This window comes from Girardinichthys multiradiatus, chromosome 8, assembly GCF_021462225.1.
Source record: "Girardinichthys multiradiatus isolate DD_20200921_A chromosome 8, DD_fGirMul_XY1, whole genome shotgun sequence".
NCBI lineage: Eukaryota > Metazoa > Chordata > Actinopteri > Cyprinodontiformes > Goodeidae > Girardinichthys > Girardinichthys multiradiatus.
In genome coordinates this window covers 12,877,281-12,904,724 of record NC_061801.1, presented here as the reverse complement: position 1 = coordinate 12,904,724, position 27,444 = coordinate 12,877,281, and the positions used below count along the sequence as shown (strand labels likewise).

The window sequence follows — 27,444 nt, the reverse complement described above, 5'->3', positions numbered from 1 at the left end:
CTGAAATCTGTCATCGACAGAAACTGCAAATGACACCATTGGTTGCGTGTTGCCTTCAAGAACTGCTTTTTATTTGGTATTGGACGGTGCAGTGTTCAGAATTCCTGATGATAATATAAATTGAACATACCCACAATATAATTTATAAACCTACCCAGAATACAACTGTTATCTATGTTTTTGCTCCTCTTAGCAGGATCGCATTTTGTTTTTTTGTTTTTAGTCCAACAAGACAATGTTTGAATTACAGACTAGTCTGTAAGCTAATGTTTACAAGTACCTACATAGCAAAGATTAACTGATTTGATTTTTTTTATTATAATTGTATAATTTAACTAAAATATGTACATAAAAAAACAATTAAGAAAAATGTCTTCTTGTTTAAAAGGCAAAAGTCTTTGGTGCGTGTGAAAATATTATTCTGCAGTAATGAACCTGACTTTTTTGGATGAATAAAAGGACGACAACGACAACTTTCATTTCATGTCAAGAAATTAATTTAAAACATGTTTGAAACCAAGCAATGTTTTGTGATTTTTCTGTTACAGCATTTCAAAGGTTTCAGTGATCCATTTCAGATAAAATCCTTTCTTTTGTAGCTAACATACCTAGTCAATCTATTCAGAATAGCTACCGTGTTTAACAATTAAAATTTAAAAACGAGGCAAATCACTTAATTCGAATATGCCAAACAGTTCAAATATGGCTAATGAACAAGTCATTTGCTATTGTATAGTAGGCAAAATCATCAACACAAACTGCCTTAAATCTGTTTTACAACCTGCTCTGACCTAGCTATCCTAATGAGCAATGAGATGACCTTTGACAGCATAGATATAGTGCAGTTCTGACAGAAGCGCAACAGCTTCTGTCAGAACAGAAATTTCAGTACAGACATTTTGTTCATTTTTTATTATGGTTATTTATTTATTTGTTACTTTTGTCGGTGTATTCTTACTAAACTTAACATCTGGCTTCTCACTGAAACTTCTTTACGGAAGAAAGTGACGCGTATGACAGGGAGTCTATGACTGGCAGCCAAAGCATCCAATAGCATTCTTGGAACTGACCGTAAACATTCCAAGAAATCCAGACGCGGCCAATTACCGGAAAGAGGGGCGGACACTTCATCCTCTCAAGTTAGATAGGTTCACAGAGGCCCAAACCCCGGGGTAAAAACAGAATTATTGCTTAGAACATTAACGTTGGGTGGACAGTTCAGGACCGGTTAGTCTGCCGGCACCGGACAGAACCTACTAACCGCAAGACTACGACTGCGACCAGATTAATATGGTCAGAATAGGCAGAGAGGGAATAATGAGGTGTACCACCGGTGTAAACAGCATTTAAAATAAACAACACCTACCCAGAAATTTTCTAGGAAGTAAGGCGTTATCATTTTGTTCCGTTCTTCTTCGCCGCAACCCTTCAAGTAGCTGTAATTCGACTTTAAAAGCGAAAATCATCCACCGTTCTCCCCCCCCGTCTCTGTTGTATGTGCCTTTCACCGTTTTCCTCCTCTCCCCTTTCTTCTCCCTCCCCACCGTCAGACTCCACCTCCACCAGGCTGCGCTGCTCCTTTTCCAGCGGTTCCTTACCCAGACTCGAGACGAAACAGCGCTACCATCGGCCGACGAGAACACAGACAGCGGCGACGGTTGGCTCGAATGCTGCCTTCAGGTGCTCTCTGTAAATTCCCCAATCGTACAAAGGAACTGCTCATTTATAAACCTTATACACTATATAATAATAATATAATGAAAAGTATTTATAAGGTTGATTCCTTTTCTATCAGAATTAAATAGCATTATTACGTAATAGTCGTTCATATTTTTTTCAAATTATATTTTTATCTGGTATTCAAAGTTTAGTTTAAGATTATTATGGTTCTTTTTGTCATACGTTTTTTTCTTATATGGTTTACTTTATATTTAATGTTTTAAAGGCTTTAAGTTAGGATACGGTTTACCTAGGGTATAAATAAAATATAGCATGAATATTTAGTTTGTTTCTGAATTCAGGAGCACAGTATAATTCTTTTTTATATTTATTGTTCACATGGCTACATTAACTTGTGCATTCCAGCACACTCAAAACCTTTGTGGTGTGTTGCAGGGTTTCTTGCCGTCACCAGCTGGATTTCATTCCCTTAGAAAGTCTCACTGGTATTCAAGACTGAATACCAGTGAGACTTTCTAAGGGAATGGTATTCAAGACTGAACAGGAAAAAAAATAGCAGTTGTTTAAAAAGCAGCATGAAACAAAGTATATAATGGTCTATTTTTTTAAATGTCACTTAAATAATTAGCTCAGCACCATTTGCATGTACAGTATCTCACAAAAGGGAGTACACTCCTCAGATTTTTGTAAACATTTTATTACATCTTTTCATGGGACAACACCACAGATATGACACTTTGATATAATGGAAAGTATTCAGTGCTCAGCTTGTATACCAGTGTAAATTTAGTGCCTCCTCTAAATAGCTCAACTTATAGCCATTAATGTTTAAACCGTTGGCAACAAAAGTAAGTACACCCCTAAGTGAAAATGTCCAAACTTTGTCCAAAGTGTCAATATTCTGCGTGGCCACCATTATTTATAACCTTCATAATGAGCTACGACAACATTTAATTTCCGTTCGAGATTGATAAAGTATTTTTGAATTGAATTTGAATTGAATGGAATTGAATTTTCCAGCACTGCCCTAACTCTCCTGGGCATGGAGTTCACTAGAGCTTCACAGGTTGCTACTGGAATCCTCTGGTTCCCTTAATGAGCTTTAGCTCCCCACAGCTGGCAGCACCAATGCAGCCCCAAACCATGACACTCCCACCACCATACTTGACTATAGGCACACTTGTCTTTGTTCTCTTCACCTGGTTTTTGCCACACACTCTTGCCACCATCTGAACCAAATACGATTATCTTATTCTTATCAAACCTCAGGTTCCAGTGATTCATGTCATTAGCAAACTGTTTGTGGGCTGTGCTCCCACCCATCTTGACTCATTATTCATTCGACCCTTAAATTTCCTTAATTTCTAGAATTACTTACAATTTCGTTGTACCCCCCAGTACAATGACAATGAAGACTATTCTATTCTTAGGTCTGAATTACACAATGTTTGTAGTTTTGCATGTATGTGTCAAAAAAATATAGATATTTTTTTCAATCTTGAACAGCAAAAATTGTGTTTTTTTGCAGATGGCCATTTCAGTTTTAAATTTTCAAGAGAAAACATGGACTCCATTTCCCTTTAAAAAACAAATGGCAGTGGTATTCATAGCAGAGGTACTTGTGAAATAGTCCGTGCTTTCAGTGCTTAAGTTTTTATTAAAATTATCCTTCTTTTGTATTGGCAAAGTTGCCTGACCCATTAGCAGCCTGAGTAGTCATGACAGAGAACTACTCATAAGGTGACTTAAAAGGATGTGGTTTCTCATTTAAGCCATTTCAGAAAGTAGGAAACAAAGCAACTGGGCATCGGGTAAATATGGGCTACAAACACCTGTCATTTTAGTGTGGGAGGTTTCATGGCTAAATTGGACCAGCCTGGTAGCCAGTCTTCATTGATTGCACATTGCACCAGTAAGAGCAGAGTGTGAAGGTTCAATTAGCAGGGTAAGAGCACAGTTTTGCTCAAAATATTGAAATGCACACAACATTATGGGTGACATACCAGAGTTCAAAAGAGGACAAATTGTTGGTGCATGTCTTGCTGGTGCATCTGTGACCAAGACAGCAAGTCTTTGTGATGTATCAAGAACCACGGTATCCAGGGTAATGTCAGCATACCACCAAGAAGGATGAACCACATGCAACAGGATTAACTGTGGACGCAAGAGGAAGCTGTCTGAAAGGGATGTTTGGGTGCTAACCCAGATTGTATCCAAAAAACATAAAACAACGGCTGCCCAAATCACGGCAGAATTAAATGTGCACCTCAACTCTCCTGTTTCCACCAGAACTGTCCGTCAGGAGCTCCACAGGGTCAATATACACGGCCTGGCTGCTATTGCCAAACCTTTGGTCACTCATGCCAATGCCAAACGTCGGTTTCAATGGTGCAAGGAGCGCAAATCTTGGGCTGTGGACAACGTGAAGCATGTATTGTTCTCTGATGAGTCCACCTTTACTGTTTTTCCCAAATCCGGGAGAGTTACGGTGTGGAGAAGCCCCAAAGAAGCGTACCACCCAGACTGTTGCATGCCCAGAGTGAAGCATGGGGGTGGATCAGTGATGGTTTGGGCTGCCATATCATGGCATTCCCTTGGCCCAATACTTGTGCTAGATGGGCGCGACACTGCCAAGGACTACCGAACCATTCTTGAGGACCATGTGCATCCATTGGTTCAAACATTGTATCCTGAAGGCAGTGCCGTGTATCAGGATGACAATGTACCAATACACACAGCAAGACTGGTGAAAGATTGGTTTGATGAACATGAAAGTGAAGTTGAACATCTCCCATGACCTGCACAGTCACCAGATCTAAATATTATTGAGCCACTTTGGGGTGTTTTGGAGGAGCGAGTCAGGAAACGTTTTCCTCCACCAGTATCACGTAGTGACCTGGCCACTATCCTGCAAGAAGAATGGCTTAAAATCCCTCTGACCACTGTGCAGGACTTGTATATGTCATTCCCAAGATGAATTGACGCTGTATTGGCCACAAAAGGAGGCCCTACACCATACTAATAAATTATTGTGGTCTAAAACCAGGTGTTTCAGTTTCATTGTCCAACCCCTGTACATATATAGGGTTTATTATACAGGACGGTCCAGTCTCAGACTTTAGGTAGTATCAACCCCATATATGTAGCAAGTTAAAAATTAGAGAATGTTCTATTCACTTACTGTATGTTTTATGTGAGTAATCCCTTACTGGACGTTAGGTTCCCTTCCAGGAAGTAGACATGGATCCTGGGATTACATTAAAAAAATAATTTCTTGGTTGTTTCATTAATCTATATGATTTATGTAGAACTAAAATGTACCTTGTAGTCTAAATTCATAAACAAACATGACATTCTTTTGCCTTGAAACGCTCCAGGGCAGAGTTGAACTGGGGTTGTCCCAAGGCCTTTCTGGACTGGTGACAGCAGGTCTGCTTCTGGGTTAAGCCTATAAATTTAACAAGGTCAAACCTCTTTCTGGCTTCCAGGTTAATTTTCAAGGCTCTGCAAGTTCTCACATTACTGGAGTTGAAGATTTCTCTGAAGTTGGTGTTTGTCGTTTGCAATGAAAATGCAACAAAGGCTTAACTTTGGACTCTTGTTAAAGCCTGGTATGTCAGGCTAGTTCTGCTACAGTAGGCACAAATGCTCTGCACAATCTAGGAACAAACAAGACAAAAAGGCCCGGAATAATGTAAACAATTTATTGGAACAATGTACAGATTCAAGCAATGGTAATCATTCACGCCCACTATATCATCTTACAAATATTACAAAATTACTACAGTACAATATAGAGTCTTTGCATGATCCAAAATATTTGGTGGCCCCAAAAGTATCACGTTTTTTTTTTTTAATTCAGCAGCTTATTTAAAAAGAAAGAAACCAAGTCTATCAAAATGATGTTTTTGCTTCTCTTAGCAAAAAAGGTGAAGGCAGATTAACTATTGAAGTTTAAAGGCTAATTGAATTACAGAATACAGGAGCTCTTAACACAGTCAATGCTAACTACTGGTAGGTGCTTTATAAAATGCAGTGGCTTAATAAAGCTCTGTAGAAAGTCAAACTTGTATTTGCAAACTTTTTATTTGTATTTTTCAACTCCGTATCCCTGTTTTTGTGTGTAACATAGTATACTGAACATCTATTGCAAATCAACAAAATCTCAAATGTTTACTCATATGGCAGTGTGTAGAGATTACACTAAACACTTTGAGTTCAATCACAATCATTTTAGGCAAAAAGTAGATGAAACTTGTGCAAGTTACCATTGTTGAAATGTTGTTTAACCTCTAGGTTTGACGGCTCACAGTGCTGCATTAATACGTCAGTTAACATTCATGTTTATCCATTTCTTACATGAAGATCAAGCTTTTTACTATACTTCAGGACATTTAGGGGGGCTGCGTAAAAAGGTGTACACATTAAGGAAATGATAAAAGAACAAAACAAAGCAACCTGAGGTTTACACTTAGAAAAGAGATATTCAAGTGGTGAAACAAAACTACGATGTTTAGCAGCAGTCAAGTCAGAAGGACAGCACAGTAACAACGGGCATTCGTTTGTGTGTGGTTATTTTTCTGTTCCTTTTTCTTTTAAGACATACAATCTTTCAGTGAACGAATACGAGGACTGAACACACCCCATCTAGCTGGAATCACGCCATTTCTGTCCATGTCAAACAGTTGGAATGTGCCAGACAAAAACACTTCAAACAAAATAAAATGATGGGAAACACACACGCACACACAGACAGACAAGTATTTGCCTCTGTATTCCATGATGCATTAAATCTTGTATTTTTACTTTGTCAAATGTTACCGATAAGAAACCAGTCCCTTTCAAAAGTGCTCAGCTTTGCTGTCATGCTGTAATCACAAATTTCGATGTATTTTATTTGGACTTTATGTGACAGACATGCACCAAGGAGTGCTTAACTCTGAAATGGATGGAAAAGTATGTTGTACAATTTAATTCAGCTGCCCGCCAAAATGGGACAGGCCTGGTTGGGAGAGCATTAATCAGGGAAGCAGCCAGGACGCCCAAGATAGATCTGGAGGAGCTACAGAGATCCAAAGCTGAATTTGTTTACAGAACTTTCAGGTGCTCTGGTCAGAAGAGATGAAAATGAAACTTAGCATAAGTAATGTTAATGTTGAACACTGCACAATACTAAGAAAAGACTATCCCCATTGTGTAACAAGTCAGTGGCACCATCCTGCTGCGAAGCTGGTGAGAGCTGAAGGATGGATGGAGATAAATAGGGAAAAGCTGGAAGAAATCCCATTAAAGACTGCGGGACCTCAGGCTGTGAGAAGGTTTACCTACTAGCAGGACAACCTAAACACATTGCCAGAGATGCAATGCTAAATCCAATTAAAAATCTTTGCAAGACTTTAAAAAAAAAAATCACTGTTCAAAACTGAAGTTCTCCATTCCATCTGAGGCAGTCTCCACAGGAAAATGGGCAAAAATGTCTCTAGATGTGCAACACTGACAGAGACACATGCAAAAGACTTCCAGCTGGAACTGCAGCCAAAGGTGGTTCTATTCAGGGGACTGAACCCAGATGAATGCCATAATTCCGATTTTTATACGATTTATAAACGTGTCCCATATTCTGTTGGTCTACCACAATTTGTGCTTTGTGGTTATAACATGTCAAAACATAAAAAGGTTCAGGGGATGTGAATAGTTTTGAAATATTCCTAGAGATGATGCTTATTGCATTCAGTGAAAACGTTTTAGCAGCAATAATGAATCATCGGTGGGAGGGGTTTGGCTACAACGTTCATTCAAGCACTTTTTAGTACATTTTTATGTGCGTTACAGAGAATTAAATACTGCAGTTATTACTCTGGCCAGCAGAGGAAAAATGCCTGGCTGGGTGTTAGAAAAAAAAAAAAAAAAAAAAACATTCACAAAAACAAAAGTTACCATCTCTCCAACTCATCATGGAATACATTCAGGCTGTAACCTTTAACAGTTTGACACTATAAAAAAAATACAACAGCACAGAACAAGCAGACACATTAAACATTCTTCACAGTATTTTAAAACTACATCCAGTAATGGGGGGGGAAAGGCTCAGGGAGAGCACTCCAGTATGCTTTATGCAAGGTTTATACACGTCGCAGTGTTGCAAATACATACATGTTTATTATGTACTTCTTTAAAACATGGAATTGAAGCTCCCCTCCGTCCCGCAACCCTCTTCCCACTAAATGTTTTAGAGTTGAGGGGCCACCAACATGCAAGAGATTAAAGCATTCAAGTACCCCACAGTGACATCCACCCCGACACAGAACACAGTCATCCTTAGATCATGCTTTTAGCACAGGAAGGTAAACGACCAGCAACAGAATTTCAATACACTGTGAAATAAACATATTCAACACTGATCTGATGGGGTGTGTGGTTCTGATTGCAAAAGTCACAAAACTTACAGACGTGTTGTATCATTGAGGCTAAAAAAAAAAAAGGGACCAACAGGTTGCTAACCTGCATGCTCTACTTCAAAATTTCTTTCAGAAATTTCAGACGATTAAAAAAAACTGGATTTAGGGAGCTAAAGATTCGATATGCTCTCTAAAAAAAAAAATGTCACATTCACGCCACATAACAAAACGAGAGACTCACTCCAATGTCACATCACAGCCAAGATTTAACGCAACCTAAGTGTAAACCCTGTCATGCTACATTACAGACGGCTGCTGTAATTATCTGGCAGAGCAAACAGAAAGTACTTTAAATATGGATTACACGATCGAAGAACAACCTTATCAAATGGCAATGACAGCTGTCAACACACATCACTAATGTTCAACAGCTTTCCACAATATTAAAAGCATGCTACCTAATCCCAGAAAAGCTGCTCTTGAATTGTGCTCCCTGGAGGTTTCATCAAGAGCCTCTGCCCTGCTTAAGTGTTGAAATAATAGGTTACCTGTAAGTCGTTGCTTACTTTGGATGATATGCAGCGTTCTGAAAAGACGTTTTCCAGAAGTGGAGCCGAGAGAAATGCTTTCCTAGCATTAGCTGCTTTAAGATAAAGCATCTCGATAAACAGTCTACATAAATCTTAAGATTTCTTTCATTAGTCTCAGAAAGGTATGTCTGTCTAAACTAAATACCCCACAAAGACTCATCTGTGTTTGCTAAAATTTCTCTTCAGTAGTCCTGAAAGCATCTGCAGAATACATTAAAATAAGAAGAAAAGGAGATAATTTCCATTGTTTGTGATTGACGTGATTAAATGAATGATCCTCCCATGATAAGGTTGAACTGCCAGTCTCTCCCCCTCCCCAGCTTGTGCTTAAGGGCACAGAGAACTGCAGCTACTACCACCTCCCTCCCACCCCTTCCTCCAGGACAAGGAGGGGTTTGCACCCTCCCCCCCTGTAAAGGGTAACTTGTTCCCTGGGATGGTTCCCTGTCTTGTATCCCATGGTGAATGACCTGTGCAGAGAAAGGAGGCTGTTTTAGTAAAAAAAAAAATTTTCTTAGGGCTTCATGACTCCACACTAGTGTTGAAATGTATTGTATGTTATTTTTATGGAAAGAATCAAAGAAACAAAAAAGATGACCGTAAAGAAACTGACCCCGCGATGAGGCACAGTGCTGCGGAAACCTTTACACCCCGTAAAAGGTTGCCAGTCGTTCCTTCAAGGGGAGCGGGAACTGATCTGAGAAGCGCCTCCAGTTCTCTTCGCCCACCTGGTTCTTGAAGCCGTGAAGGATCTGAAACCCAACACGAGGAAGGAGTTATACCAAGTTATAAATGGCCGCTGCTTTTCCAAATAGATCTCATACAGGACACAATTATCCCCAGAGAGTACAGTGCATCCCAAAAGTATTCACACCCCATGAACCTTTCACATTTTGTCACGTTCCATCCACAAACTATTTATTTTATTGGGATTTGACAGAGTAGCATGTGTGTAAACTGGAAGGAAAAGGATGTTTTTTTTTTTAAGCATGCACATAAATTCAACCCTTTACTTTGACAACTCTAAATAAGATGTAGTGCAGCCAATAATATCCCTACCAAATAGAGTCCACCTGTGGACTTAAATTAAATCTCAGCCTAATATAAGCTTTTCTATGAATACCTAGGTTTGTTCAAACAGAGAAAAACGAAAAGAGTACATTGTAACTGCAAGTCTACTAAGGCAATCTAAGCAAGGAGAGTGTTAATCAGAGAAGCAGCCATAAAAGCCATGGTAACTCTGGAGGAGCTGCACAGAGCCAGGTGGGGGGGAAGCTGCCGACAGGACAACAATTAGTCGTGCACTCCACAAGTTAATTATTCGAAAAGGTAAGAAGAAGGCCCTGGTTAAAAGAAAGTGGAAAGAAATCTTACAAGTTGCATAGAGGGGAAACGGCAAACACGTAGAAATAGGTGTTCTGATCAGATGAGTCCATAGTTAAACTCTTTGATCTAAACTTACAAAACTATTTGTGGCAGAAAACTAGCATTACACTTTACACTGAACACAACATATCCATGGTAAAACAAGGACATGCTAGCATCATGCCATGGAGATGATGCTGGTCAGAATTCATCAGAAGATAGATGAAGCTAAATACAGGGCAAAGGTTCACCTTCCTCAGTCTGTAGATGTGCAGAGCTGGTAGGGACAAACCCTAAAATATCTTGCAGCAGTAAAGCATGTAGCCTTTTCACTCCATGTTACAATATCGCACTGTTTTGTGCTACTCTACCACAGAAAATCATAATAAAGAACACTGCCACCAGTGGGCTGCACGGTGGCACAGATGCTAGCACTGTTGCAGCAAGAAGGTCCTGGGAATCTCAGCCGGGGGTCTTTCTGCATGGAGTTTGCATGTTCTCCCCGTGCATGCGTGGGTTTTCACCAGGTACTCCGGCTTCCTCCCACAGTCCAAAAACATGACTGTTAGGTAAATTGCCCTTAGGTGTGAATGAGTGTGTGCATGGTTGTTTGTCCTGTGTTGCCCTGCTATGGGTTGTCGACCTGTCCAGGGTGTACCCTGCCTCTCGCCCGTAGACTGCTGGAGATAGGCACCAGCTCCCCTGTGACCCTCTATGGAATAAGTGGTATAGAAGATGAATGAATGAACCGCAGTTAGTGATCATAATGGGAAAAGTTCACGGAGTATCAAAACATTTGCAAGGTAATTTAGCACCTGCTATTACTATTACAAGTGGGTCACTTCAATTGTTATTTGTACCATATATTTAGACATTTTACCTTGTAGAACATTTCTCTGAGATCATCATTTGGATTTACCCAGGAGGCCACTGCGTCACAGAAGAATATAAAATCCTGTTCCAAAGAAAAGAGGTGAGGCAACATTTCATCTTCTGAGGCCACAGATATCCTAATGACCAGAGCTGGAGCTCACCTGCACCACGCCTCCAGGATTTACACTGATCATGGTACAAATTCCTCTGAATGCAGAGTCTTTCTCCTCATTATCTCTTATATTTCGCAGAGAGGTGCACCTGACAACAGGGATGGCCAAATTTAACATTGAATATGTCAAGAGCATCATCCTGTGACAAGTTAAGGAACTTGTGCAAAAGTGCACCAACAACTTCCACTATGTAAGATTAACGCTAATCAAGGATAGTTATTTAAGGCTCATAACTGCACTACTGTATCCCTCAATTCAAATGATTTCTTATTAATACTTTCTTAGCTGTAAAAACTATCATGATCTGTGATCACTACGACACAATAAGCATGCACACCAAACAAATCAAGTATTACATTAAACACAGCTACACTGACTTCTAAGAACGTTACTGTTGTCTATGTGCTGTGTGTTCAGCAAAACCTCATGTATAGCACCTTGATTTTAATTTTTCTTTGTTTTTCAAAGATTTAATAGAAAAAGGTTGGGATAATTTTGGGACAGGACATGCAGCTGGGTGATTATGAAACGAGAAAGGGATTTACGAATGCTCTTTGGCATTAAAGGCATCCTTTCTCTGTTTTTGAACCAGCAGGCATGTGACAAGTCTGATCCCATGCATCTTAGAAGTTGGCGACAATTAATGGCAAAAAACTAGAAATTAAACAAATTAATGTGTAATACATGAAGGTGCTACTGAGGTAAAAAAATAAAATAAAAATCACAAGTAGGACCTAAAAAGGACAGGGTTAGTCACATGGTCGGCAATGATTACAAACTAATAAGAAAAAACTGAAAAAGAAGTTTGTTTTAGAAGGAAAGTGAGGAAGAGAAGAGGAGAGCAACAGGGGAGAAAAGGGGAGGAACAGGGCGACAGACGAGAAGAGCAGAGAGAAGATGAATTAAATAAAAGATTGAATAATACACACCAGGGTCTTATAAACTGCTGTAGCATGGGTGCCACCTCTTGAGGACAAACGTAACCAAGACGACCAATTGTTATTGCTAAGGTAACGCAATCACGGTTACACACCACCAAACGCCAACGAAGACATGAGCAATGAGGAGGGGGGAGGAGAAAAAATAAAGAAAAAACAAACAACTCAGAGACATAAATCAACAGAATCTGTGTATGATAATAAACAGAAGACTTCACTAGCGTTGATTATTACTGCCCCCTTCAGTCGTGGGCAGGAATGTAAAACATGGCACTCTAAAAGAAGACATACAGAACGTTTAAGGGAGAACACATCGACAACTCTGACAAGACATTCATAGAAAAAAGGCAAACATGGATGTTTGCTTTCAGCAACCGTTATGGATCAAACAGCTTTTCAAATCTGATAAGAAAACGGATTCAATTTCATTAGCTTAACTTCAAATGCACAATCCCATAAACAGGTGAGCAGAAAAGGCGTGGCATGTGCAAGAGCAGCTAACGTGGCTTTTCAGAGATTTCTCCCTTAAACTCACAAATGTTAATTTCAATAAAAAAACAGAAATATTTGGTTTGTTTGTTTTCTTTTTTCAAAAAGAAATGAAAGATTACTCCAAGCCAACTACATGGAGGGAGACTAGAATCCAGCACAGCAGGTTCTTATGACGCAGAGAGGAGGGAGGACCTAAGTTTAAGAGACACAAAACTATGCAACATTCTCATTAACAAACAGGCATTTATGAACAGTCCAATGACACATGCAGAAAGCAGATGGTTCGCTCATTAGAGTAAAGTTCAGTGCAGGATCAGCTGATCAGAGGCAAACTAGGGAGTGCCACAGTACTCTCCAAGAATTCCCAGCCACGGCAGCCTGTTTCTTTGTTTAACATTAGCTTTAAACATGGCTGAAAAGTCTGACTTTACTCTTTTAATTTCATTGACCTTCTGTCTGTGATGTTTTACAACAGTGCTTTACAAAAGTATTCATACATCTTCCCTTGAACCACTTCACATTTATTCACATTACACCCACAAACTCCAATGAATTTAATTGGAATGTTTTGCATAATTTAAAAGAGAAATGTGTTACTGATAAAAATCTGAAAAGTGTGGTGTGCATTTGTTTTGAAAACACTTTGTGAAACCACTTTTCACTGCAATAACGTTTTAGGAATGTCTCTACCAGCTTGGCATATCTGGACAGAGAAGGTTTTGCCCGTTTGCAAAGCAGCTCAAGCGTGGATGGAAAGCATCTGTGAACATACATTTCCAAGTCTTGCGACATATTCTCAGATTTATGTCTGTACTTTGACTGGGCCAATTTAACAGAGGAATATACATTGGAATGAACCATTCCAATGTAGCTCTGACTGTATGCTTGGTATTGACCTGCTGGAAGGTTCATCTCGACACCATTTTGTCTTTTGCAGTTCAAGGTGTATGAATACATTTGCAAGGCACTGTATAGTGAAAACAGAGTGGGGAAAATTTCATTGTCAGACATTAAAACATTTGGGTATTCTTATGTGATTTGAAAGTCATGGTTACTCTTCAATCATCATGTATCCTGCATTAAACATTGGCCATTCTTAACATTTAACATCTATTAGCAGAAATGCATTCACATTTAAAGAACAGTAAATAAAAGCAACACATAAACTGACAGCGCAAACAAACAGGTACACATCTACAGAATCCCTCATGTGTCTTTTTATCAGGTCACACTTCACCCTTGCTTGTGTTTTTGATTAGATGGTTGTTTTGACTCATCCTGTTGCAGTTCTTAATGGTGAAAACAAAAGCAGAGTGTAACCATTTAGAGAATTAGGCTACATTTCTATGCTACGTGCCCTGTGTGTGCTGGTTTAGGCATTCTCTCAATCATTCAGGATTACTGTTTAACAGATGAGAGAAGTATGCCTTTAGTAACTAGGCTGTGAGGCTTTTCATTCGGTTCTATCTCAGCGTCCTACTTCACTTGTTAGTCGCAGATTAGTCAACTCCAAGACTGGGCTCTTACATGGTTTTGCTCATTTAAGGAGCGTCAGAAATTTAGCACCGGGGCTCGCCCACAATTGCATTTTCTTTTATCTGAACTCAGAGGTCTCTGTGGCGGGCTGCAAGTCAATAACTGAAATAGTTGAGCAGATTAAGCAAAAACCAGCAAAACCTGTAAGGCTCATTCTTTGAGAAAGGTTGTTTGGACAGAGATTAACAGACCAGGACAGGCATCCTTGTAAGTGTGGAAAGTACTGACTGAATAGGACCTAGGAGAGTGAGTGAAAGAGTAAGTGAGCACCTCCCTGTGTGGCTGGCTCAGCACTACCACCGTGTGGTACCTGTGTTTTCCAGTAGAGTCTTTGGAGTATTGGGTCTGTTTATGATCTCCACCAGCTGGTGCAGCACCATGGTAATGTATGGCTGCATTTCAGGCCCTGCATTGCATTTAAAATAAGAAACAATGTTATTGCTTAAAATAGATTTTACTGGGTAAAATGGGACGAGCTGGAAGCATGTCACTCACCCATTTGTATAGAAATCTCTCCGATGGCCCAAGTTGCATTGTTGCACACAGATATCAACTCTGGGTTCAAATTTGTACCCAGTATAGGCATAAAATCAGCTGAAAGAAAGAAAATCAATCAGCATAGTGACTGACCAACAGCTTATTACCAAGCCTAGCTTCAAAGACAACGACAACACGGGACATACCGATGCAAGGTTTTACATGCTGAAAGCAAGCCTTGGTGAGATCCCCAAGCAGAGCGAAAGAGCTCTGGCGCACCTCAGGCATTTTGTCCTGAAGTTGAAGGAAACAAAATATTATGAACAATGCATGTCAGTTTACCAGTTTATCAAGCAATGTGCTTTGACAGCCGTTTACCTGCATGCACTGATACATAAGAGTGAGGATGTTGCTGCGGGCAACCAGCTGCTCGATGGTGCCACCCAAACCCTCAGCCAGTCCACTCAGAAGATCCAGAGCCACGATCATGAAGTCTTTGTCCGGCGCCTCATACTGATCAGGCTGTGACTGATGAAGCTGAACAGTGGTAGAAAAAAAGGATAATCTTTTAATCAAATTATAATAATTTCATAGATGCACCAATCAGGGTTTTGTGACCGGTATCCGATCTCAGCTGCTATCAATTTGAGCCAACTCTGATTATTGTTCTATATAAGAACTACAATTTAAGAACAGCTTTTATTTATTTTTTACGTGTTCCTTTCCTGAGCGACATTAATTATTTCTATCAGGAGCAGAGGCAATGTCACACTGCCTGGGCTTTACCATTTAAAACAGACAAAATGATTATAGAGCTGACATTTTAATTTATTTTTAGCATTTTGCCTGACTCTGCCCTTGCCTCTGAGATTTCAAATCCAGCATGTTCAGACAGAGGGTTTAAGCTCAGAAGGATGAAACATTCAACCTTCCTGTTATATACTAAAAGTATTTCTCTCTCTTGCTATTTCATAGCCTGAATAAATCAAAGCCATGTCTCAACATGGTGCAAATACAGTTTCCCCTTAAGTAGCTCCTAACATCTCTGACTCATGCTGAAAAAAAGTGCCTGAGCATTTCTCACTCAATAATAGCCTCCACACTAAAGAAGGTTGCTGTCAGCAAGATCTGGTAGAAGTTAGGTTTGATGCTTCCACTGCTTGAATTCCTGAACTGGCTATCATCGATCAGGCCTGAATAAGCTTAAAAAAAATACATCAGATTTCAGTCATCAGACGATCGCTCCGCTTGGGGGGTGCATCTCTAACGCCTCTGAAATATTCTCAAATTATTATTACTCTCAGTGAGGATATAGTAATGCTGCAATGCCAAACTTCAGGAAATGTAAGCTGCCCAATCATTTCTCAACAACATCCAGTTAGAAATGGTGAATTATTTTAAACCTTAAATAAATCTTACTTTCTGCAAAACAGATCAGTGCAAAGTTAATAATGGTCGATTGACTTTTCTAAACCCTACACACTCACCATCGCCTGAGCGAGCGTCTTCTGGACAAGGTTGACGCATCGCTGGTAAACGGGCTCACAGTAGGGCAGAAAGCCACTTTGAAGGGCTGTGGCTACAGAGGATAAACACTGAGGAAGGCAGAAGGGAGAAGACATTATCAGTAGTACATTTTAACTATGAAACTATAATAAAACCTGAACTGAACCACTGAAACTTACTTCTAACAAAGGAAAAAGATCTTTGTCTTCATCTTTGAGCTGATTCCATTTCTGTATGAGTGGTGGCATCAACATCTGGATGTATTCCTATTAAATTCAACACAAAATTAAAACGAAAGTTACGTATGTAACTACGGTTCTATGAATCCCGGATGACCGCCAGAGGGCGGTGCTGAAAGCACCGAATGTTCCCTTCGCGCATGCGCAGTTTGAGTAATTATACCAACAGAGTCACACCTGTGACACACCGGATGACCACATAGGCTATATATGCCTACGTCATCCAAGGCTCTGTTCCTACAGAATCTTCTTGTAGGATTCATAGAACCGTAGTTACATACGTAACCTTCGTTCTATTTCATCCCTACTGAACACCAGAGGGCAGTGCTGAAAGCACTGAATGACTAATACCAACCATGTCACGAGGAATCCTGAGCACATACCTCACTGAGAGGGCCCAGCGGAGCCTCGCAAAAGAACCTGGCCCAGGGGATGAGGGGCAGCCACATTAACATTGTAGAACCTGGCAAATGTGCTTGGGGAAGCCAATGATGCAGCAGCACATATGGCCTCCAGCGGAACCCCCCTCATAGCAGCCCAGGAAGCAGAGACGCTCCTGGCAGAGTGGGCCTTCACACGGACCTGCAGCGGACAGTGTCCTGCACTATAGGCGTGGCAGATGACATTCACAATCCAGTAGGAGAGATGTTGTCTAGAAAGAGGACAACCCAGCCTGGGACCGCCATAGCACAGGAAAAGCTGGTCTGAGCGTCTAACAGCTTCAGTGGCCGCAACGTATGCCTCCAGTGCCCGTACTGGGCACAATAACTCAGACCCATCCGCCGTTGCACCTGACTGCGGCCGAAACCGAGCCAACCTTAATGGCTGGTTACAGGGCGAACTGGACAACACCTTAGGCACAAACGCAGTGTTAGGCCACAAGGCAACACCAGAATCATCTGGACCCCATCGGAGACACGAGGGACTGACAGAAAGAGCATGCAGCTCGCCAACCCTCTTAGCCGAAACAATAGCTAACAAAAAGGCAGTCTTATATGAGAGCCACTTGAGATCTGGCTGCACCAAAGGCTCGAAAGGGGAGCAGCACAAAGCGTTGAGAAACAAGGGCAGATCCCAATTGGGCACTCTCCAAAAAAGCGGCGGGCGCCACCACGAGCACCGCGCAGAAAAAGAGAGACCATATCATGGCTCCCCACCGCTCGGTCGTCAAGAGATGCATGACGACATGAAATTGCTGCGACATATACCTTGAGGGTCAAAGGAGAGCAGCCCTTATCAAGCAGAGACTGGAGAATAGTGGGCACCGGACAGGAAACCAGATTTTCATTGCGGGCATAACACCACTGAGAAAAAGACGCCATCTGTTGTCATACTGCTGACGAGTGGAGGGTGCCCTAGCACTCAATATGGTGTGCCTGACAGGGTCCGAACACCCAGTCAGCCTCCCAGTGGCCATGCCCACAGCTGGAGATGTTGAGGATCAGGGTGCCATATCCGTCCCCCCAACTGGGACAGCAAATCCCTCCTGGTTGGAAGACACAGCCGTGACACAGACTCCGAAGCAGCGGGAACCACGGCCGTGCTGGCCATAACGGAGCCACCAGCAACAACCTGTGGCCCTCTCCGGGAACCCTCCGTAGAGTAGGCCAAATCAGGTAGAAGGGCGGAAAAGCGTACAGGAGAACCCGAGGCCAGGGATGAGCTAGAGCGTCCTGGCCCAGTGCGCCTGATGCCCCTGTTAGAGAATACCACAAGGGGCAATGAGTTGACTCCGTGGCAAACAGATCCACCTCCGCATGACCAAAGCGGCCCCAGATAATGTGCACCACATCGCAGTGAAGGGACCACTCTCCCGGAGCAGGGGCCTGGCGAGAGAGAGAGTCCACAACCTGACTGCGCTCCCCAGGTAAATAAATCGCTCGTAGGGTGGACAGATGAAGAGAGGCCCACTCCAGACGATCCCAGGACACCTCTAGAAGGCGCGCCGATCTGTTGCCTCCCTGATGTTTGATGTGGTAAACGACAGAGGTGTTGTCTGTTCGAACTAGCACATGCCGTCCCTCTAGGTGGGGCAGAAATGCCTGAGGGCCATGTGTACAGCCCCAGCACATTTATGTGTTCGCAGGGCTACTGCTGACGCCAGAGACCCTGGACCGCTCTCTGTTGCCACCCAGCGCATGTGGCTGGCATCTGTTGTGACCACCTCCCTGCGACACACCACTAACTCCATTGGGACGCCCTTGGACAAATAAGTCTCGTCTCGCCATGGAGCTAGGGCACAAAGGCAAATCCACATCACCGTGAGCCTGTGCAGCTTGGCGTCCAGGCGAAAGCTGTTGAGCCACCTCTGCAAAGGATGCAGAAGGAGCAAACCCAAGGGCACAACACGAGTGACTGAAGTCAGTTTGCTTAGCAGCTGCAGGAAGGTGATGTAGGGAAACCGCCTGCCCAGCCTGAATTGACTGACCAACTGGAGCATGTCAGCCACCATGAGAACAGATGGACGAGCCCACATAGTAGTCAAGTCCAAAAGCATCCCAAATAAAGTGGTCGTCTGAGACGGAACCAGGCAACTCTTCGCCAAGTTGACTTTGAGGAGGGGGGACCAGGATCCCGGGTCTGTCTAACTGGGCAGTGGACTGGCTGACAAAAGTCCCTGCCGGGTCTCTGCTGCACCTCTCGGGGATAGAAACCCCCAGATCTATCACCATGCCGAGGTGGCGGCCCAGCACTCGGGCGAACGGAAGGACGGCTCGAGCGCTGAGGAGGAGGGGGCATACTCCTGCGGAGGCCAGAAAGCTGCTGGTTAGTCTGGCGCACCTGAACATTTCGCTCCAGCGTCTCCAAAGCTGCTGATCTGAACAACTCCCCCGGCACAACTGGGGGAGTTATGAGGATCCAACGGCATGCTTTGGTCAGAGGAGACTGCGCCAGCCAGACCTGTCGATGAGCTTGGACGAGAAAAGATATGACACGGCCGAGCTCTTTGGTCATCAGCGCAAAGGCCTGCAAGGATGCGTCGCTAAACCCAACTGCCGCAGTTGCACCACCAGCGTCCTGAAGGGATGCAGAGAGGGGAAACATGAGGTGTGCCATGGAATTGCCAAGGCGGCCAGCACCCGCTCCTGCATCGTATGCTTTACACAGGAGGTCATCCGTAACCCAACATTGAGTACGTGATCATCGGATATCAGGAGACATGGCTTCATCTGGTGACATGATCAGTGAAGCAACAGCGGGTTCAACTGCTGGCATACATTCCAGGGCTGCCTTGACTGACTCGTGCATGGCAGCCAACATTCGGCCGTCTGTGGAGAGACGCGACAATGCTCTTGGGTCCCGCCAACAGGCGTGCAACTCCCTCAGGTACTCCTGTGACGGAAGGACAGAAAAGGGAATAGGAGCCCGTCCACGCCTGAAAAAGGCACTTCCGGAAGCAGACACCTCTCCTAGCGGGAGTTCCAGCTGCAGCTGCCTCAAGGCCATACACGTGACCTCCCGCATAGAGCCGTCACTGGACTCACCAAGTGCACTTTGCGAAGAAAATTAGCCAGTCTCAGAGGCTTGGGAGGACTGCGCCTCTTCCTCATCTCTAAATTGAGAGGCTGACGCAGCCAGAGATGAAACATCCTCCTCCACAGATAAATCAGGCATGGGTGGGGAAGAGAGCCCGGTTGGAGGTGAGGCATCAGAATGACGCGTTTGCAACAACGACTTCATCTCTGCTAACTCTGTCGACAACTGCTCAACCCTTGTGGCCAGGCCCTGGTCAGACTTGGCTCGGTTCCTCCTAGAGGGGGGCACAGATACTGTGGTCTCACCACGGCGCTTTGAACACCTGAGGGGGCCACCTGCCCAGAGGACGGGAGGTCAGCATCATCCTGAGGGCACAACTGGGCCAACCGAGCCACCCTCAACGCACAGGGCATGAAACTACAATTCATGCAGGGGTTCTCAGACAGCGCCTCCACCAGGTGATCACGTCCAAGGCAAGTAGGGCACAGGTCATGGCCATCGTCTGCCTGAAGCACAGCTCCACAATCCATGCAGCAGTGGGAGCCATCCATGTCCAAGATTGAAAACAAGACTCACCCCAATTCTGATGGGAAAATAAATCTGTTAAAAATTGGGAGAGGGGGTGGTAACGCTGCTGTCACCAATTATAGCAGAGCAAGCATACGAAAAGAGGCAACCAAGAAAAGCCGACACCGCACTGTCGGTTACACTGGGAGAAGGGGCGAACATCGCTGCCGTCACCAGGTATAATAATCAAACAATTCTAAGAAAGGCTTAACGCCGTGAGCCGAAACAGACCACACAGTCAAGAACACTGGGAGAGGGGGCGAACCCTGCTGCCATCACCAAGTATAGAGCCAAATTAACAGCAGCCAAGCTGCAATAACACCACAGACACAGTAACAACAGGCCGTGAGCTGGGAGAGGGGGCGCGAACGCTGCTGTCACCAACAAACAGCAAACTTACCTGCAGAAATCCTTCACTAAGATCAACCCGTTGCAGCCCTAGGAGGGCGAAAATACCACAACTCCAGCCAGCAAGTGACAGGGTGGCCAGGCAACGGGGAAGCAAAGCTTATACGAACAGCACGCGAGAAGAAATAAGGAACAGAGCCTCGGATGACGTAGGCATATATAGCCTTTGTGGTCATCCGGTGTCACAGGTGTGACTCTGTTATCGGTATAATTACTTGAACTGCGCATGCGCGAAGGGAACATTCAGTGCTTTCAGCACCGCCCTCTGGCGGTCAGTAGGGATGAAATAGAACCACAGTTATCTAACAATCCATAATGTAACAAGTAGAAGTTGTGTTTTTTGTTTTACCTTCAGGAAGGGATGTCTAGATTCATAAGATCTGAAAGTGCACTTACTACTACTAGCACAACAAAGGTAAAACGAGGAAGCACACAATAGTATGTGGTATGTCAAATTAACACAAACTAGGAAGCGAAACAGCACATTTTGTTGTCCTGCGTACCGGTTTATTTAGATGGTGTCCCACAGAATCTGCCAGCGTCCCTATGGCATCATAAAGAATGAGCAGATTTTTGTGCTGGTACTTGCTGAAAGCAAATACCAGTGTGTCCAGTATGAATGCCAGGTAAGGTACCAGCTCTGTGCAAGCCTCCTCCTCCAAAGTGGCAAAGGCACTATTTGGGAGAAATTAAAGACAGAGAGGTTTTGATCAGTTCAATGGCCTTTTTACATTTAGCCACATTACAACCACACATTTTAGTGTATTTTAAATTGGATTTTATGGATTAGACCAACTCCAAGTAGTGCATAATTGTGAAGGGGAAGAAATTACACGATTTTCAAAATGTGTTTTACAACTAAACTTCTGAAAAGTGTGATGTTTATTTATGCTCCCTTTACGTTAACACAGCTAAATAAAATCCACCTCCCTTCAGAAAGCCACCTAAGTAGTAAATAAAGTCCATGTGTGTGTAATTTAATTTCAGTATAAGCAGTCTTTCTGTGAAGGCCTCACAGGTTTGTTAGAGAACATTAGTGAACAAACGGCACCATGAAGACCAAGGAACAAAGCAGACCGGTCAGGGAGAAAGCTGTGGAGAAGCCCCTGCTCAGCTAGTTGATGGGGAGCCAAATACAGGGCGATCCTGGTAGAAACCCGTTAGAGGCTACAGAAGACTTGAGACTTGGGCAGAGGTTCAGCTTCTAAAAGGACAACGAGCCTGGAGATACAGTCAGACCTACAATAAAATGGTTTGGATCCAAGCTAATTAATTTATTAATTTGGCCCAGTCCAAATCCAAACTTAAACCCATTTAAGAATCTGTTGAAAGACGCTCTCCGTCTAATCTGAATGAGCTTGTGTTAATTTGCAAAGAATAACGAGCAAAATCTTTAGTCATACCTAAGACATACTAAGACATACCTTAAAATATTTTCAGCTTTAATTATAAAGAAATGTGGTTCTACAAAGTACTCCCTTGAGTGAGACTGAATATCTATGCAGGTTAGCTTTTCCTGATTTAAATTTTAAAAAACCATGTATTCATTTTCATTTGCACTTCTTTTCTGTTGCTCACAGAAGATCCCAATAAAATATACTGTCCTTGTGGCTGTTAAGAGGCAAAATCAGAAAAGGTTGAACAGGTGTGAATACTTTCTGCTGTGAATAAGTTGGAATAGAGTTTGATTTAGCAGGATATTTTCTTTACCTGCAAGCAGCTTCCTGCACACGCTTGTTGCTATCCAGTATGCGCTTCAGTAGCTCAGTCATTAGAGGCTTCAGGTAAATATCTGGGGGCTGGCTGACCACCCAGTGCGCGTAGCGACTCAGTGTCCAGCAGGTAATGGATCGCACCAGTGCTTTTTTGTCAGACAAGCACTGGATGAGATGTGGGATGAGCTCAGGTAGGTATGGGATCATGCCTTGCATGCAACCTGGGAAAAAGGAGAAAGAAACATCTAAAGTTGTCTTCTGACCTTTTTTCTATCCCAGTGTCTTCCTCCTGATCTTACCTTCAGCTATAGCCCCCAGCACTAAGATGCCAGACTCTTTTACTACCCAGTCAGGATGGAAAAGCAGTTCTTTGAGCAGTGGAAGAATGTGCAGCAACAGATCATCCCTGAACACATTGGCCAACACGTCCAGTGCTGCTGCAGAACACTTTCCTAACATTTAGAGAGCGTAGATACAGACGTGTCCGAACAGAAATAACACACAAAACCGGAAAGGAAAAAAAGGACAGAAACAGGAAACTGTTTCTTTACAAATTCTCTGCAAAGGTATAAGCAGTTGGTATTAAAAAGGAAAACTTTCAGTCGTCTATTCCTCTCCATAAGAATGAGCATAAAACTCACGCAGGTTCCAATCAGAAATGGTATCATCATCATCCATTTCATCATCCATTTCATCATCGTCTTCCTCAATCCCATCACCCTCATGCTGTTGGGCAACTGTGCGGGAGCGGTGGAAGCGTGGTCTGATGTCTTGCTCGTTGTCTGGAATGGCCTCATCTTCCTCAATGTCCCCCTGAGGACAAAGATGGAAAACCCAGCTAAAAGGGGCTTTTGTGTTACATGTTCACAATGTAAACAGTAACTGAATAATATCTAAATTACTTTAATAAATGCTTTCTTCCAAAGTACCAACATCTCTCAGATGTACTGTTACAGTAGGGACAACTTAATTCAGCTGCCTGTCATCTTGATTCATGGAGCAATTCATCATTTTATTTCCAGGTAAACACATTAGGGTACACAGACTGACCTTGAGCAAGATAATGTCAATCTCTGAGTATTTCATCCCATTGACAAGTACAGGAATGAGCCTGGAGCAAAAGCCAGAGATAAAAGAAAGTAAAAAAAAAGGTGCAAGGTTAGGTCAAGGCTCACAGGCAATCACTCACATCTGAGTGCCTACTTTAGGCACAATTTAATGTGGCAGTTTAGTGACAGATGATATCACAGAGGCCAACAGCCAGAGAGATTCTTACTCATCCCACCATGAGCCCATGAGGAAGAAAATGATTCGCTTCCTCAGGCAGCTATGAATCAAGCACTACTAAAATTATAATGCAACACAAGTTGTGTGAGTGGTTTCTTACTGAGAGAGGTGACCACACAGCACTTCTTTACACACTGGCTGCTCTGCCAGTGTCAGCCAGAACTCACAGGCCTCCAAGGCAACATTCTCATCTGGGTCCTGAGTCCTCTGCAGCATGTACTGCAGTAAAAAGAAAGATATAACCAGCAACCGTCATGTATATCTCATTTCGCTCATATAAACACAGACTGTGTGCAGCCTAACAAAGGTTAAAACAAACCTTGACAGGTCACATTTCAGAGTCAAATTTTCATACTTTTGGTTTTCAAACTATGTATGTATGGATGTATGAATGGATGGATGGATGGATGGATGGACGGATGGACGGACGGACGGATGGATGGAGTACACATTTTCATTGTTTCTCAGAATCAGGCTCAGCCTGTGAGCTGCTGAACACATTTACCTCTACGATGTTGTGCATGTGAGGCAGAAGACGATCCAGGCGAACCTCCAGCAGCATGACGAGGGCTCTGCAAACATTCTTCCTCACCTCCGGCTCCTCGTCAGTCGCCAGTGCAAACAGGTTCTACAGAAGATACAAACCAATGCCTCTTATTATTGGTAGTAAACAGACAATGACATAAGATGCAGTGCCTCGCAAAAGTACTCTTTAATATATTTGATTGGGATTTTATATTATAGGCCGGCACAAAATAGTGCACATAACCATAAAGTGGATGGAGAAGGATACATGTTTTTTTTTTACAAATAAAAATGTAAAAAGTGCGGTGTGAATTTGTATTCAACAATACTTTATAGAAGCACCTTTTACTGTCTTTACAGCTATGAGAGTTATGGTTTATGTTTCTAACAGCTTGGCACATCTACAGTGTGAAATATTTGCCCAAGATTTTGGAAAATAGCTTCAGCTCAGTCAGATTGCATGGAGCGATTCTGTCTTTCCACAGATTCTCAATTATTTTTTTTTTAAATCTCAGTTTGATTATAGTCTGAACTTCGACCGGGCCATTCTAACACAGTAATATGATTTGATCTAAACCATTCCAGTGTACCACAGGTTGTGTGTTAAGGGCCATTGTCCTGCAGGAAGATCAGCCTTTAACGGGGGTTTCTTCCAGGATTGCTTCTGTCCATCTTCCCAAAGCAAAGCATCCCCACAGAATGATGCTGCCACCACCATGTTCTCTAACAAACCTCTGAGGCATTTACAAAACAGCTGTATTTATACTAAGATTAAATTATACACCATTGGACTGTTTACTAATTAAAAGACTTTTAAGGGCTGTTGGTTTTACCTGATTTTATTTTATAGGAGTATCAGCTTGCAGAGGGCTAACAAAGTAACAGATTTTATTGTGTAAACAATTTGAAAGACCATGTACCAGTTTCCATCCACCTCATCACGTTGATTTGATCCATCAGATAAGTGTCCGGTTGTAATGTGACATGTAAAAAAGGGTAAGGGGGGTATGAACACATCTGCACGTTGACCGTTTCCTACATCATCTTTTTTTCTGCCTTTGAGATAAATGTTGACATTTTAAGAATGAAAGCTGTTTAATACACATTTGCCAGATCAATACTGTACGCATATGTATTTCACTTACCTCAATGAACGGGTCGATGTGAAGCATTAGAGCCTGGGTCCTGCTGATGATGAACTGATTGACACAAGCGATGGCATGAGACCTGCAACACAGAAACCACCACTTGAGAGTCACACCAGCTTGCTTTGCTCACATGCTCCACACTGTAAATGCAGCTTCTGTGCTACTTCTGCGCTCTTGTCTTCTGTTTAAATATATATTGTGGTCGCACTCAAACATAAGGATACAGAAATGGACTGTCTTGTGTCAATGGCAGGCTAAGAACAGACTTTAGTCCTTTCTTCAACGTAAAGGACACACAGTATTTTGGCTTATCTGGTGTTGTTTCAGTGGCTTAAATCATTGTTGCTGAGAGATTTTTTACTGCTTTTATGAATAACCTGATTTCAGATACAGGTACTCCGTCTGCTGGTGTACCCAGGGGATCTGTTTTGGGCCCAGTCCTCTTTTTTTGCATCTTTACCCCTTAGGTAAAATCATCAAGAGCTATAAAAATGGGTCTTATCATATCTATGTTGATCACATTTGATTGTAATTCACCTTTAAAATGCCTGTGCAAACTACATGAACTTAGTCAATGGTTGTCAGAAATTAAGCTGTGGCTCTACAATAACTATCTGCAGATTCACACTTCACACTGTGCAGAATGCAGTGGCGAGGCTTTAACCGGAACGAACGAGAGAGACCACATGACTCCTTTCCACTCTCTCTGTGCTCCATCGTCTCAGCTGACTCTGAAAAAAACCTAAAAACATACTTCGACAGGATTTTACTTAATTAGTTGTCGTTATCATTTATTTTATTCTTGTAAAGCACTTTGTGATTTTATCTGGGGAAGGTGCTTTATAAATAAAGAGTACTTACTTACTTAAAGCCAAATATTTCCTAATCTACACATACAGACATGTTTTCTACCCTGGTAAAGATTTGTACATTTATTTTTACTGCGTCAGTGTTGTCTGTCACTAATTCAACCTTTTATTTGAGTAAATTGATCCAGTGGGCAAAAAAAGACCTGACAAATTACTTGTTTCCCTAACAATTCCTCTAAAAAAAACGTAACTGAAGATTTTTTTACTTTTATTAATACTTTTTTATGTTGAGTTTATTGAACTTCTAATTGGTAATTCATGACATTCAGTTTCCTTGTTTCTCATTTTCTTTCAGCAACTGGCCATTAAAGCAGATAAGGACCCAAGTTTGTTTTGCCACCGCAGGGAGTGAGCAGGGTGGTAAGAAAGGTAAAAAAATAAATAAAATCTCTAAAGTTCACTGCAACAGAGTAGCATCTTGGGCTCACCAAGTCTCCAGAACAACCTATCTACATGCCAGGCAGTTTTTTAGAGGCATGGGAGGAATAAGCCTTTCTGTCATACCATCACAAATATAAACATCTGGAGTTGGCAAGGCCCTGAAACTGAAATTGTGTTATTTGGTCAGATGAGACAAAGATTGTCTTATTTTCCTTCCAAATGCCCAAGGAACCTTGTTAGAGTGCATGGTATAATTTCTTTGTTACATTTTAAATAAATAATCTGGTGGTTTCCACCAGTAATCTGATAATGGGCCCTCTTTGGGTCTCTCAACAGGCTAATGATCTAAAACATTTGGCCAAATTAACACAGAATTAACATGTCCACCTTCATTCCCAGACATCAATGCTGTATAAAACCTGTGAGGTGAGCTGAAGAAAACAGAGCATAAGAGGGGACCTGAGACTCTGGATGATCAACACAGTAAATAAAGATTTACCTAGCACCTTCATTTCTTTGCCACAGAGCTTCTAAAATAACACGATAACACGTTTACTGTGAAATGTATAAAATAACCTGATTTTCAGCAAATAGGTTTTGAAAACACCATTCTTAGTCACTCAAAATAGAGCATCCAGACCAATTAGGAGATCACTGGTATTCTCCTCAAACCTATGAAGGGCATTGCCCAAAGTCATTACTGTCAAAAGCCACAAAAATCATTGGATCCCACCCACCCACCTTAACCATAGACAGTTCAGACTTCTGACCTCAGGCAAACAGTAGAGCTGCACTCATAT

The 27,444-nt window shown here is 42.4% G+C and overlaps 2 protein-coding genes and 1 long non-coding RNA gene across 10 annotated transcripts in view; 1 reads left to right on the top strand and 2 right to left on the bottom strand.

Annotated features, from left to right (window-relative positions):
- Nucleotides 1-1,535, bottom strand: part of fcho2 (FCH and mu domain containing endocytic adaptor 2) — a 60,121-nt gene extending 58,586 nt beyond the window's left edge. For 3 of the 6 annotated variants that reach the window (XM_047372317.1, XM_047372318.1, XM_047372319.1), the window contains exon 1: nt 1,367-1,534. In XM_047372317.1, the coding sequence (XP_047228273.1) occupies nt 1,367-1,399 (33 nt within the window). In that variant the 5' untranslated portion in view covers nt 1,400-1,534. Of the gene's footprint in view, nt 1-1,366 lie in introns of all 6 variants that reach the window. The other 3 variants (XM_047372320.1, XM_047372321.1, XM_047372316.1) reach the window with 2 other exon arrangements.
- LOC124872389 lies at nt 969-27,228 on the top strand. The gene is made up of 4 exons (XR_007039278.1): nt 969-1,384; nt 1,551-1,680; nt 26,559-26,632; nt 27,044-27,228. It is a non-coding gene; the product is annotated as an uncharacterized LOC124872389 (long non-coding RNA).
- Nucleotides 5,371-27,444, bottom strand: part of tnpo1 (transportin 1) — a 40,704-nt gene continuing 18,630 nt past the window's right edge. For 2 of the 3 annotated variants that reach the window (XM_047372324.1, XM_047372323.1), the window contains exons 7-25: nt 25,392-25,473; nt 24,227-24,349; nt 23,822-23,940; nt 23,485-23,545; nt 23,076-23,247; nt 22,734-22,886; nt 22,430-22,655; nt 21,223-21,394; nt 16,208-16,294; nt 16,010-16,117; nt 14,901-15,059; nt 14,729-14,816; nt 14,541-14,639; nt 14,356-14,451; nt 12,009-12,084; nt 11,068-11,167; nt 10,914-10,988; nt 9,282-9,420; nt 5,371-9,138 (exon numbers count right to left, since the gene is read on the bottom strand). In XM_047372324.1, coding sequence (XP_047228280.1) covers nt 9,313-9,420; nt 10,914-10,988; nt 11,068-11,167; nt 12,009-12,084; nt 14,356-14,451; nt 14,541-14,639; nt 14,729-14,816; nt 14,901-15,059; nt 16,010-16,117; nt 16,208-16,294; nt 21,223-21,394; nt 22,430-22,655; nt 22,734-22,886; nt 23,076-23,247; nt 23,485-23,545; nt 23,822-23,940; nt 24,227-24,349; nt 25,392-25,473 — 2,104 coding nt within the window. In that variant the 3' untranslated portion in view covers nt 5,371-9,138; nt 9,282-9,312. Of the gene's footprint in view, nt 9,139-9,281; nt 9,421-10,913; nt 10,989-11,067; nt 11,168-12,008; nt 12,085-14,355; nt 14,452-14,540; nt 14,640-14,728; nt 14,817-14,900; nt 15,060-16,009; nt 16,118-16,207; nt 16,295-21,222; nt 21,395-22,429; nt 22,656-22,733; nt 22,887-23,075; nt 23,248-23,484; nt 23,546-23,821; nt 23,941-24,226; nt 24,350-25,391; nt 25,474-27,444 lie in introns of those variants that run through there. The other variant, XR_007039277.1, reaches the window with a different exon arrangement.